The sequence below is a fragment of the Geospiza fortis genome, unplaced genomic scaffold (assembly GCF_000277835.1).
Source record: "Geospiza fortis unplaced genomic scaffold, GeoFor_1.0 scaffold40, whole genome shotgun sequence".
Classification (NCBI taxonomy): Eukaryota; Metazoa; Chordata; class Aves; order Passeriformes; family Thraupidae; genus Geospiza; species Geospiza fortis.
The window spans coordinates 11,861,538-11,874,073 of record NW_005054297.1 but is presented as its reverse complement, the minus strand read 5'-3'; the positions used below and the strand labels follow the sequence as shown (position 1 = coordinate 11,874,073).

Below are 12,536 nucleotides of genomic sequence, written 5' to 3'. Positions count from 1 at the left end.
GAATGGCATGACTCTGCCTGCCGCCCGCCCCCCCGCCCCCCCGGCTGCGGTGTGCCGTAGTGAGGCGAGGGGTGGTTAAACCCCCATCCTCCCATACATACGGTTTTTATTTTTTTGTTCCTTTTCGTCTCGGGGCTTTCACATCACGGAACAGGAAAGCATCTGATGCGCCGGCTCACATGCCACTTCTTATCATACATTGCCTCCTTGCACAGAGCAGGATCGTTGGGAAAGATGGAGATACAATAAGTTGCTAGTACCGAAAAGTGCTGCGGAAATCCAGTGGTTTCCTTTCTCCAGTGAAGTGACATATTTTCCTCGGGTTTAAGTTGAAAGGACTGCTTGGCGGAGACTGACTGTGGCTGAGAGTGGGTTTGTGTTTTTCTTGCACCGTTAGGTTTTGCGAAGAGCAGCGATGAAGAAGAAGCTAGCACTCTCCGAGATGCAGTTGGTTCTTCTCGTTTTATTGGTGTGGCTACCAACAAGGTGAGAGGATATTTAGTTTTGTTGTTCATTGTGAACATGTATGTTACAATCTGCTAGGATAAGCTTGTGCGAAGGGTTATAAAAGTACAGTATGTAGTAACGTAATAAAAAATCTTTCTTAGCTGTTTGAATGCAGTATTACATAGTTTCGAGAGCAAACGCAGTAGAATGTAGTTTAGGGACCATAAAAGCCTGATCTCTTGTCCTTAAATGGTTTGTGAATTGATGCTTTATTCCACCATTAAAATAACAATTTCTTTAAATGTTTTTTTGGATCTTAAGGACTTGAGTTACTGCATGACTGTGATTCTGTACCATACAAAATGGAGAAAAAGATTTTTATGAAGTCACACTGCAAATCACTGTCCTTAAAATAATGCTTATATATTTATTAATATGGCCATGCCTTTTTTTTTCCCTTGATTTTTTTTTGGTCAAACATAATAGAATTCAAAATGATGCTTAAGCCTTAAACCTCTAGGTGGAGATAGCATACAACTTCACAATCACATATAATAAAACAATAGCATCATTTATTAATAAACTTTTCTTATGTTGTGTAAAGTTCTCAATTTCTAAAGTGACAGCATAAGAGCAAGTAATTTTTATTGATTTATACTTTTGTGTTGCTCACAGTCCCTAAACACATAATTAATTGTAGTTTGTAACTTTCATTTACTTGCTTTGGTTGTGGCTGCAGTAGGTCTTGTCCTAATATGGTAAAGATTGTATGCTACATAATGCAAGTTTCCTATAATTTAACATGTCTCCAATATTTTTGTTTGTTTCTGAGCGAACAAAATATTGTCTGAAACCATGTTTTCTATTTCACTTTATACCTAACTATGGTGCAGCATTAGTTGAGTCACAGTGGGCCAGATCCTGCAAACCCTACTCAAGTGAGTAATCTTACTGACGTCAAAGAGACTATAAGCGTTATTAAAGACTTTATGCCTGAGTAAAGTTTGCAGGATTCGACCCTAATTTGATGTAATTATATTGATCTAATATTTTTATTAGAATCTTGAGTTCAAAACTGTTGTATCTCAAAAAGAAGCTTAAAAATGGCAGAGACGTACTCTGGTAGTCCATGAGTACAATGATACATTTTACAAACCGAAAAGGAGCCATCCAGTAATTGCAACTAAGAAAAAACTGACACATGAGTGAAATCACACATGAGATTTTCATGGGTTCTTTACAAGTTATCTGATTTGGGTCGATTCTATGGTTTATATGATGGAAAGCACAGACTGCAATGATTTACATTTAAATACTTCTTTATGCTATTGAGCAGGGGACCCACATACAGCCTTGTCTTTAATCCCTTTATAGCTTGCTTTAGAGAAAATATCACCCAAACCTACTTTTGGTTTTGAGGAGGAGGAAGAAAACATGCTTGCTATTATGGCATTCAGAATGCCTTCATTTCGAGATGATTAATACTCAAACATTTAGGGCTGAAAATTTAGGTAGCTGAAAAAGGTGTAAATGGTAATGTGTGTAGCATATGATGCTTTACTTCCTTGATACCAATATGCTGGTTTTAAGTAGTTAAGACTGATGAGCTCCTGTATTTCATATGCATGGTGCTTAAAATTGTTGGCACGGTAACATTTGCATGTGTAAGGCTTTCTGCGTGTCAGGGCTTCCCTGGCACAAACCCTGTTGGTCTGGGTGCCCAGGTTCCAGAGGACTGTGGGGCATCACGGCTGGCTGGGCAGCAGGTTCATATTCCAGCCCCTATAGCATGTCCCACAGAGATTTGATCCATAAAGGCTGTAATGCCTCTTTCTTTATTGGGGAACTTTGAAACCATCAGTGTTCTACAGATTCTTCTTGATGCTTCATTTATGATTCCTTTTTCCATCCAACTTTTACAAGGTTTGTCTGCATCTGATGGAGTATCAGACAGTGCTTTTTATGACAAAATAGCATTTTAGAAAGATGAAGGCTGTCCACAGCTACCCTGCAGCTTGCTAGTCAGCACTGGTGTTCCCTCCCACCAACTGCTGGCGTCAGAGGACTCCCTGAGCATGATCGCTGGAGTTTTCCCTCATGTTAGTTCTTCTGGTCATGTACATTACATGACCATTGGGTGGAGGCAAATCCACAGCATTTATCCAGAGATAGAGTATGACTAAGTGAGGACAGATAAGATAGAGCTGGAAGGAGATGGGTTTGTGCATGGGAACCCGGGTTATTAGCCCAGGAGTGACATGCCACCAAAGCCTGGGAGGCTCTCCTAGGGTTTTGCACCAGCACAGCCCCCACTAATGGTGTTTGGGGAGCTAGAAGCAGCACTCACAGTAATGCAATGATGCCTACAACTATAGACTACTGGAAAATGAATTCCTGGATATTTTAAGTAGTATGCTGTTTACCCTTATATGTCTGAACTTGTTATATAGAAATTCTGTATTTGCATACTGTTAAATACACCTTTCCTGTTGGAATGCAGCAAGTAAAGGCCAGTCCGAAAAAAATGCATGTTGAGTGTATATTAAAACATACTTAGCGCCTTCTAAAATATAAAATATCCATTTAGATCGGTGCTGGCTGACTCCCTGGAAGATGAAGCTAAGAATAACATCACCATCTTTACAAGAATTCTAGACAGACTTCTGGATGGTTATGATAATCGCCTCAGACCTGGATTAGGAGGTAATACAACCAATTAAAGATTGATTTTAAAAAATCAATTTTAATGTTCAGATTTTATGCAGTGATATTCTTCCTTCGGGGTTTTTTTCCCCTAACAACTGGTGTGCATCTTGATAAATTATTTATAACTACATTCACCCAGATGAATCATTTGAAGTTTGAGGAAGATAACATCTATGAATGGAAAGAAGGCATTTTCACACATTTATCTTAAGTAAAAAGAAAAAAATCTTGTGTTTTAACATAGTAAAACAGAATGTGAACAAAAATAACATCTAAAGCTGTTATTCCAGTCAGGGAATTTTGGTTGAACAAGGAATCCAGGCTTAATTCCCTGCAATCTGATAGGTGTATGTTTTTGGAAATCTGCACAAGTGTTTTGTGTGATGCATATAAATTCCACATTTGAGATTCGTTCCTTGGCCCAGTAAGTTCAGTGAAAATGTTGTGATTTTGACTTCTTTGGAATTAGGATGTCACTGGTAATATACATTTAATTTCTGGGCACCTTGCACTTATTTGAGCATTTGGAAAAAAAAAATTGAGAAAAAGAGAATATTGAAGGACAGAGGTCACTGCACTCTTGTGCCATGACTGTCAGTTATTTTTCAAAATGTCAGTTCACATTTTGATTTTAAAGCTGTATGCCATCTTTTGTCAGTATATGTTATATTGGCAAAAATTTTAAATAATTTTTGTGGTGTTGAAAATATTACTGTGTACAGAAAGATATCTATGACATAGGGAGGGGCTGAATATCTTAGTTTTGATGATATTTTGTCTACTACTATTGTTTATCTGTATTTATACTATCTAACATTGACATGCATGATTCAAAGATACACTTCTACTGCCATTATTATTATTATTTGTAACAGTTCTGGTAATTGTAATTTTCAATCTGGAGACTGTTTCAGCTTGGTAAAACTAATTCCAGTACAAAATCCTTGGGAGCCATTCCTGTTCCTGTTGATTTCAGGAAGATCAGGCCCAAAGCTAGAGACACATTTCAACTTCCATGGAAATTACAATAACAGCTCAACAGATCAAATTAGGCATTAGTTAAAGCTCAGAGTTTTTATCCAACACTATTCCATCCTGACCTGTGGCTGTGTTGCTGTTCTGGTCCTGGGGAATTGTGGCTTGAGTCTGACACAGCAGAAAGTGGGAGCTGACGCTTACTGAAACAGATCTCTCATTATACATTGCTTTTAAACTAGGATGTCTTTTCATTTCCCTTTCTGGCCTCTGTACAGTGAAGGCTTGTGAAATATTTTATCTTCAAAGATTTCTGAATTTTGATGATACAGGGACCTATAGCACTGTTGATGCCAGAATTTATATAGTAATTTTTTACATGGAGTTTTGATTTCTTTGCAAAATACTCACATTTAGGAATTTAGGCATAGTATAAACATACAATGACTTGCAGAAACATTTCATATCACCAAACTCATGTTGAATTGACAGGGCTTTTAAAATAATGCATTTTATTAGAAAAATAGTCAAAGTTTTCTTGCTTACAAGGAATGAGCCATTTAATGAGAGCAGTCTGCAGTTCCTTTGCATATCAAGCATTTTTTTAAATATTGAAATAATATTGTTGAGAACAGGAAATACAGATCTAATGGATTTTTCTATTTTTCACTAAATTTGCTTCAAAATAACCTCCTTCTTTTACTTTATGATGCCTCATAGATAATTAAAACATACTCTGAGAACAAAAAATTAAAGAATTAACATTTGTTTGATATTGGTATACATGGCAATCAACCCATGCAGAATATGTGTGAAATGAAATTGTGTCATGCATATTAAACCGTGGTGATTCATGACACATTAATCTTAATCTTCAAGAATACTTCAGTTGTGGATGGATGGATTCTTACAGTTTAAAAGAACACTTGTAAATGGCAATTGTGATAATTCATGATAAAAAAACATATCAAACAAGGCTTTTGTACATAGTGCTTAGTAATTATCTAGTTTCATATTTCAGGAATTTTCTAGTAGTTTATTCCTTTTTCTATACTGACCTGTAGTCTGAGAAGAGATGTGGAAATAATTAACCTTCTTTTTTTTAACAATATGTACCTAGTAAGCCTGGGAATTTCTAAAAGTGTTTTTGCAAGAGATTACTGCATTCTGACCATGCCACACATCATTAATTTAAGATACCTAGTCTCAGTTGTGTTTCACTTCCCTTTATATGAATCTGAAATAGCTCATTTGAATGCAGCAGAATGTTTACTTTGGCACAGCAGTTTGCATTGTCGTGCACATATCACTGCTATGACTGGGATCACAATCTGGCCTAACATGCTACAACAGAAATAGTCCAGGGTCTGAGATCCTTCTGAAGTCGTCTGAAAGCAAGAGCTGTTCATCAGCCCACTTTCACTTGCTGTGAAAGACATTTTCAGGGATGTCTTACAGCAAGAATTTAGCTCATTGTAAAAACTGCTCCTTTAGTAATGAAATGTTTTGGGTTGATATTACCATTTTATTTAGTTATTGACCAACAAAAGGGAAATGTACAGGCTTCTTGAAAGTCTGTATATTAAATTAATCTAAATAAATGTCTGATTTGGAGGTTGTTCTTGAATTAAGGGATAGATTTGTAATTCATTTTACTGGGACACAGTCTAACTACTGGCAGTATGTAACTTGATGCTTTACTGATGCAATTCAAAACAGAGTACTATTTTCTATAGAATGTTGAGGAAGGTTTAACTGTTACTCGTGGTACACCTCAGTCAGATAAACAGGTTTTGGCTGTTCGCTATTGGCTATCCTAGCAGCTGGGATCCTTCAGTGATGTATGGACACTACAGTGATGAAATGACCTGCAAAATGGGTGTGGGCAGGGAGAAGATGACACCGCACCATCCCCTGAAGCCAGAGACACCTCATATGACTTAGATATATAGACCAGCCTGCTGTATTGATATGGATGAGCATGGGTTTATTCAAGGGGAGATAATCTTTTCTCTGTACTCATTTTATGCTAAGCACAGGATTGCAGCTGGAACACTCTTGACTGTACTTTCAGCTCTGAAGTGAACCATTTTACCCAAACATTCCATGCCATTTCTGTTTAGTCATCAAAATAAATTACAAGTTTGACTTCAAACCAAATTTTCCTGTATCATTAGTATTAATTTGTATGAAATATCACTGTGCAAATGGCAAGTCATACAGACCTTAATTGTTTATGACTTTCTACAAGCCATGAAGGTATTTTCTTCTTTTTATTTGCTGTAATGTTTGCAATACACTTAGGGTAACATTTTTTTCATAAATTCTTTGCTTTTTATTAGCATGTAGAAAAGGAAATCCACACTTTAATGCGCACTAGAACTAAGCAAGGAACCAAAATATCTGTAAGTGTTTGAAATATCTGTCTGCTCTCCTCTGCCCCATGAACAGACATGATCATGCTGGATACCTCAGTATTGTGACTATTTCCATAAGTTATTCGGCCTTCTTTACTTTCTCATATCTGAAATTAGCCTTTCCAACAGCTAAAGAACTTCTGTCTTTTCTACTCTCAGAAACTTATAAAACAGAACTGAATAGAAAACTTAAATGCTGGAGAAAAAAAAAAAAAACAAACAACAAAACAAAAGAAAAGGAAGTTACAAGGACAGAAGACTGGACTTCATAGCCTAAAGTTTCATTGCCATATTGATGTTGAAAAGATCTGTGGAAATGTCAGGATCCTTCTGCAAACTGTGGTCGGTCTCATCAGCTTCAGGAATGGTATTCGTATTGTAACCAAAGGGTTGAATGCTGGTTGTTAAAAAAAGAGGAAGATAAGACAGTAGGTAGGTGAAAATTAAATGCACTGTGATTCTATTTTGAAGGAACCATCTCTGCTTTCAAATGTCCTGATTGCTTTAAGCAAGATCTGCATTGCATTTCTCATGCAGACAGACCAAATCCTCTTTTTTCTCCAACATTTTGTAAATCAGTTGAATAGGAAAACTGAAAAGAATGAAGGGGAATTCTTGCTGACTATTGCTATCAGCAGTAGTAGCAAGAAAGATGGTCAGCAATGAGGACTTGAAAGTGTGATCTTTCATTTTTGGAGAACTGGATATTTCATTGCATAGAATCAGTATAATGGTGTAGAATATCAGACTTGGTGATTAAAAACTGTATGATGTGCTCACCAATATGAGCACAAAGGAAGCAAAGGAAGCCCATTTTTTCACAGATTACCTTTGTCTCCTGCCTGGATCAGGAGAGCTGTATGCATATATATATATGTGTGTGTGTGTGTGTGTGTGTGTGTGTGTGTGTGTGTATCATATAGTTGGAGGCTTTCAGTTGCCAGGAAACCTGGCCATGGTCATATGCTGATAATCTGGAATATGTTGAATTTAGGCGACTGTATTTATATATCACTGTGATTCAGAGTTTTTAATGAGCTTTAGAAGAGTTTGTAGCTATAGCAGTTCCTAGCTGGGGGACCCTAGTTTGGCTAGTCCCCTAGCCAAACCTAGTGGTGTTTGTCAGCCCCAAACATGCTTAATGCAAATTCAGAGTATCATAAAGGAAGGTTCTTTGTCTCTTTTTTTTTTTTCTGCAGAGCACTACTAGAAGTCTTCCACTACTGTTTTTAAAGGGAAAAAGTGCAGTTCCCCATCTCAGTTCCGGTTGCTTCCTTAGCCTTTCTTTGATCCAGGTTAATATTTTGGAAATGGTAATATCTCTCTGCCAGTGCTAGTGCAGAGCAATTCAGAGCAGCACTTGCATCTTCTAAAAGCCCACTGTCTTTGTAGCTATGCTGGGACACAAAGGGGTAAACTACTGTATGTATGCTCCTCTGTTGGGCATACCTGGAAGGGCCACATGGAATCTGGCCATAATGGTGCTTTCAGAGGAGTCAGTGAGAAACTTATGTTCGAGCTGTGGATAATGTATATTGGCAAAAAGCATTCCTTGTAAAAAATGGAGAAGCAATAGAGAACAGGATATGAAAATCTCATTAATAATTTTCCAGGGCATGCAGACAGTGCTAAGATGCAAGAACAGAACTAACTCAGTAGTTATAAGCATTCCAGGGAATGATTCATTAGGAAAGTGGAAGGATAAAAAAACCTACTGAATCCTCTTTGATGCTTAAGAACAAACCAGAAAAATTGTCTAGTATAGGATAGGGCTGAGTAGCTAGACAGAGGTTATTTGGTTAATTATTTATTGAAGTCTGTGAATATATCAACCGTGAAGACATAAAAATAAAATGAATGCTACAGCTGTGCAGGGTACTGCAGTTGGGGAAAGTGTTGCACAATGCAAAGCAAAAAAGTCACAGAATCACAAAATAAGCTGAGTTGAAAGGGACCCACAAGGATCATTGAACCCAACTCCTGGGCCTGAACAGCACCATCCCAAAGAGTCAAATGCTCTGCCTCAGATGAGTTAACAGAAATTTAGGTACTGTACAGTAGTTATATGTGCCTATAGAGGAGCTAGTCTGGGAGGTTCTCCCAGTTCACTGAACATGTATATTTAGTACTTTTTTTTTTCTCTCCTGGCAAAGCATCAGCATTTGCTTCTAATGCTAGAATTACTGCTGACAACACCAAGGCTGAATTAGAGCTTTGCTTACTTTTGTCTTATCTGCAAGGAAGCTGTGAAAGCAGATACTGCAGATTTCTCTGTAGCTCATTGGTGCTCATTGTAAATCAGACTAATGGGATGCTTACATTTTTTCAGCCAGATTTGATAGACAAAGAAATCAAAACCATCACCTTTTGTCTGTGATGCAGTTATTCGGGTTATTTAGGAAATGGTTGAGAAGCAGTGGTCTTGCTGGTATCCAAGGTATTCTATTATTGACTGCTTTCCACTAAGGCCTTTTATCTTGTTAAATCTTGCAATGATTTTTTTTCTATCTCAAATATACAACTACTTCTCATTCAGGCTGACTAGTTTAAATAGCTAAGTACCAAAGGAATGCAATATCATAGTTCCAAAGTTTTTATTACCCTTGTGTAATGATACAATTTGCATAAAGCTACCTGAATTGGAAATATAATTATTATTTATATAATCTAATTCTAAAACATTTTCAAAAATATTTAAGCACATTAGAAATTCATCCAGGATAACTTTGGGTATTTTAATGGATTTCATGGGTTTTTACTAGTGGATTTTAACCTAGCAAAAAGTTAATTCAAAATGTAGTAGTCAATGTATATGTTGCTTATAATGAAAAAAATTATTATTCAATCTCTAGAAGTTAAGAGATTGTGTAATACAAAATTAATACTATTCTGGGTTACACTTATGAAGAATACCAGGGAAAACCTTTCATGTTTACTGCTGTGATGCATCCATGGAGTACTAAGTTTTGTATATTCTTTTTATGGGAGACGCACAGAAAATTACATTTCAAATATTTTCTTAAGTAAGATATACCAAAAAAAGAGTACTAATTAAGAATTTAAGAAGGAAGCTGTAGAGATCTGTTATTCAGTTATATAATTACCTAAAGATATTGTGAAAATTTTGGTGAAGAGCTATTAAATCAATTATTATTTTATTTATTATAAAAGCATTGATGGTCTTTGACATTTTGGGTTTAGATGTATAGGATGCAGACAATATTTAGAATACACTGCCCTCCACAAAGGTGAAAAAATGGACCTTGGAAGATGTTTGATTTAAGGAAGAATGGCAATTATATCACTGTGATATGACTGGCATCACTATTTAGTGATGTTGATTTCTACTTGTGTGACAACAACCAATATTTAAGCAAATAGTGAAGCATAACTTTCAAGACAATTATTTGGCAAGTTCTGACATTTTGTTTTCAATGAAAGCTAAAAACTTGCCATTAAATGGACATGTATAACTCCCTCAACTTCTTTGTGTAGAAAAGACTGGGGTTTTTGTAACCTTTGTTCTTGAGCCCTCTAATGGTAAATATACATTTAAATATATTTTCCATATTTTATAACCCACAAAGAAAAAACTGCCACAAGACATTAATTCTGCATAGCACAACAGGCTTCTACTACATTCAAGGCCTGATTGTGGCAAAACAGTGTAACAATACTGTCTCTTTATGAGACATATCCTAAAAGGACCAAAAAAAACAAAGTAGAATTATTCTCTTCCCCTCCTTAGCTTTACTAGGCAAACTCATAACTATTATAGTTATAATATAAATCATAACTATTAGGCCAGTGCTGATGATTTTCAACAGTTACAGAGATAATGGCTGCTCAGAATTGTGATGGAGTTTCCCTCTTTGTGGAGACCCTCACAATTTGACAGAATATGACTTGGGTAACTTGCTGTGTATCCAGAGATTGCTCTGCTTTGGACCTTCCAAAGGTTCTTTTTAAACACAGTTGTTCTAAGATTCTTTGCCTGACAGCCTGCAAGACATTGAAATAATGGATGCAGCTTTCCATCTTACTTGGAAAAGGTGAAAAAAAATTTAGTATATTATATCTTGAAGATATAGCGGAAGGGAAAAGTCTGTGTAAATGAAAGATTTAAACTGCTTCAGAGCAGCAGGATGCACAGTGTTGTATAACTCTTGAGCTTATTATTCATAAAGACCCCACTGAAAAATATAAGACTTTGGGCAGACAGGATCTTCAAAAATGAAGAGGAAATATCCTCGTTTATGGTCTTAGCCACATTTTTCCTACTAACACCTTATGCTGAAGTCCTGAAAAGGGTTAAATATGTGAAAAGACAGTGTTTTAAAGGCCAGGCACTGTATTTCATCAAATCCTTTTCAGTTTACTTCAGCAGTGTACAGGGAAATGAGAAGCTGCACAACACTGTGTATCCTAGAGATCAACACCTCCTCAGGAAGCACCCAGGAACCTCTAGTCACTACCCTTCTGAAGTGCCCCAAGATACCTTCCAAGGCTCCTCCTGTTTCATTCTTCTGTTTTTATATTGCCTTTTTATTTTCTAAATACATGTCTGTTTTGTCCATTCTTATAAAAAATGCCCAACTGTCTTTTTTGACCAAAATTTGATGAATTTATCTAATTCTGTCTTAGTATGGTGTTACCCAAGTCCGGGTGAGACCTGCCATGTAGATGTACAGCTGCTGACATCCAGCTGCCTGAAAGATTTCTTATCCAGTGGAACTGGATGGAGGAGGTTGAAATGATGTGAAGGCAGACTCCTAGGTGGGTAGAAAGCAAAGATAATCCTTTACCCACAGATAAAATGGTTTTCCTTTTGTGCCAGCACAGTTCTTTGGTGTTATTGACTGGTCTGAGACAGATCTGTTGCTTCTGGCAGTTCTCCTGACTGCATATTCCTGTTTCTGTTCTCTTGCAATGCTACCATTTCGTGACTGTCTTTAAGAATAACCTTTTCAATGCACAATCTAGTGCATCCAATTTTTAGAATTAATAGTGTGGAGAGAGAGATAGAGGTATTTCATCAGAAAGGATCATAGAGGAGGGCATTGTAATTGTCTATATATAAAAACAGCACATGCTTTTATTTTTTTTTCCAGTATTTTGATCTGTTTTAATTGTCAGTATTTGTGGCTACAATTAATATCTAACAGTAGTTTCTAAATACTCCAAATATCATATATGAAGTAGAAAAAAAGCTGTTTTTTAACACTAACATTAGGGTAATACAAGCCAAGGTGAAAAACCGCTGTGAGCAATAAATATGGGAAAGGGAAGGAGGGCAGAACAAAAGAGATGATGAGTGAAAGATAAAATTGTCATACTAACCACTGACCACTTTTTAACAACTGACAGATTTAAACAGCTGTATGATCGTTTTTTCAAATATCCTTTGGAAACTTGAAAGTAGAATAGATAAGAAATTTTACCATTATGGTAAATGAATGCATTTAAATTTCTGATATTAGAGTTGTTCAACAATGAGTCATCCATCTCAAGAAGCAGGTATGGAGGATGTGTTGCTGTACTATTCACCAAACTGCTAAATTAAAGCATCAGCAGAACATTTTGAATTAATACTGTCAAAAGTCTAATAAATGTTAATTATAAGAATCAAAGGACTTTAATATGCCAATATTAAACTTTAAACACATTTTTATATCTGGATTTTTACATGTTAATGCTCTAATGAAATCACAATTTATATGTTAATGCTCTAATGAAATCAGTTTACCACTGTCACCCAATTAATAGTTTGCTTTATTGTGCAGAGTATTTCACCACTAGTTTGTGGAAATTGTGTGTAAATCACAAAAGTATGATTCTGCTAATCTTCCAGAAGTGGTATTGCTATTTGGGAGCCATTTATGTGATTACTGTCTAGCACATGGCTTCTGATTTACATTCCTTAATTCCTTGCCATATGTTGAGGGCTATTTAATAATTAGAGCATTTAACACTGTGAAAAAAATGTAAATC

At 36.2% G+C, this 12,536-nt stretch overlaps 1 protein-coding gene across 1 annotated transcript in view; it reads left to right on the top strand.

The window, feature by feature from the left end:
• Window positions 1-12,536, top strand: part of GABRA2 (gamma-aminobutyric acid type A receptor alpha2 subunit) — a 59,155-nt gene continuing 46,619 nt past the window's right edge. Inside the window, exons 1-2 of the mRNA XM_005415480.2 lie at window positions 1-486; window positions 3,035-3,150. Coding sequence (XP_005415537.1) covers window positions 416-486; window positions 3,035-3,150 — 187 coding nt within the window. The 5' untranslated portion in view covers window positions 1-415. The remainder of the gene's footprint in view (window positions 487-3,034; window positions 3,151-12,536) is intronic.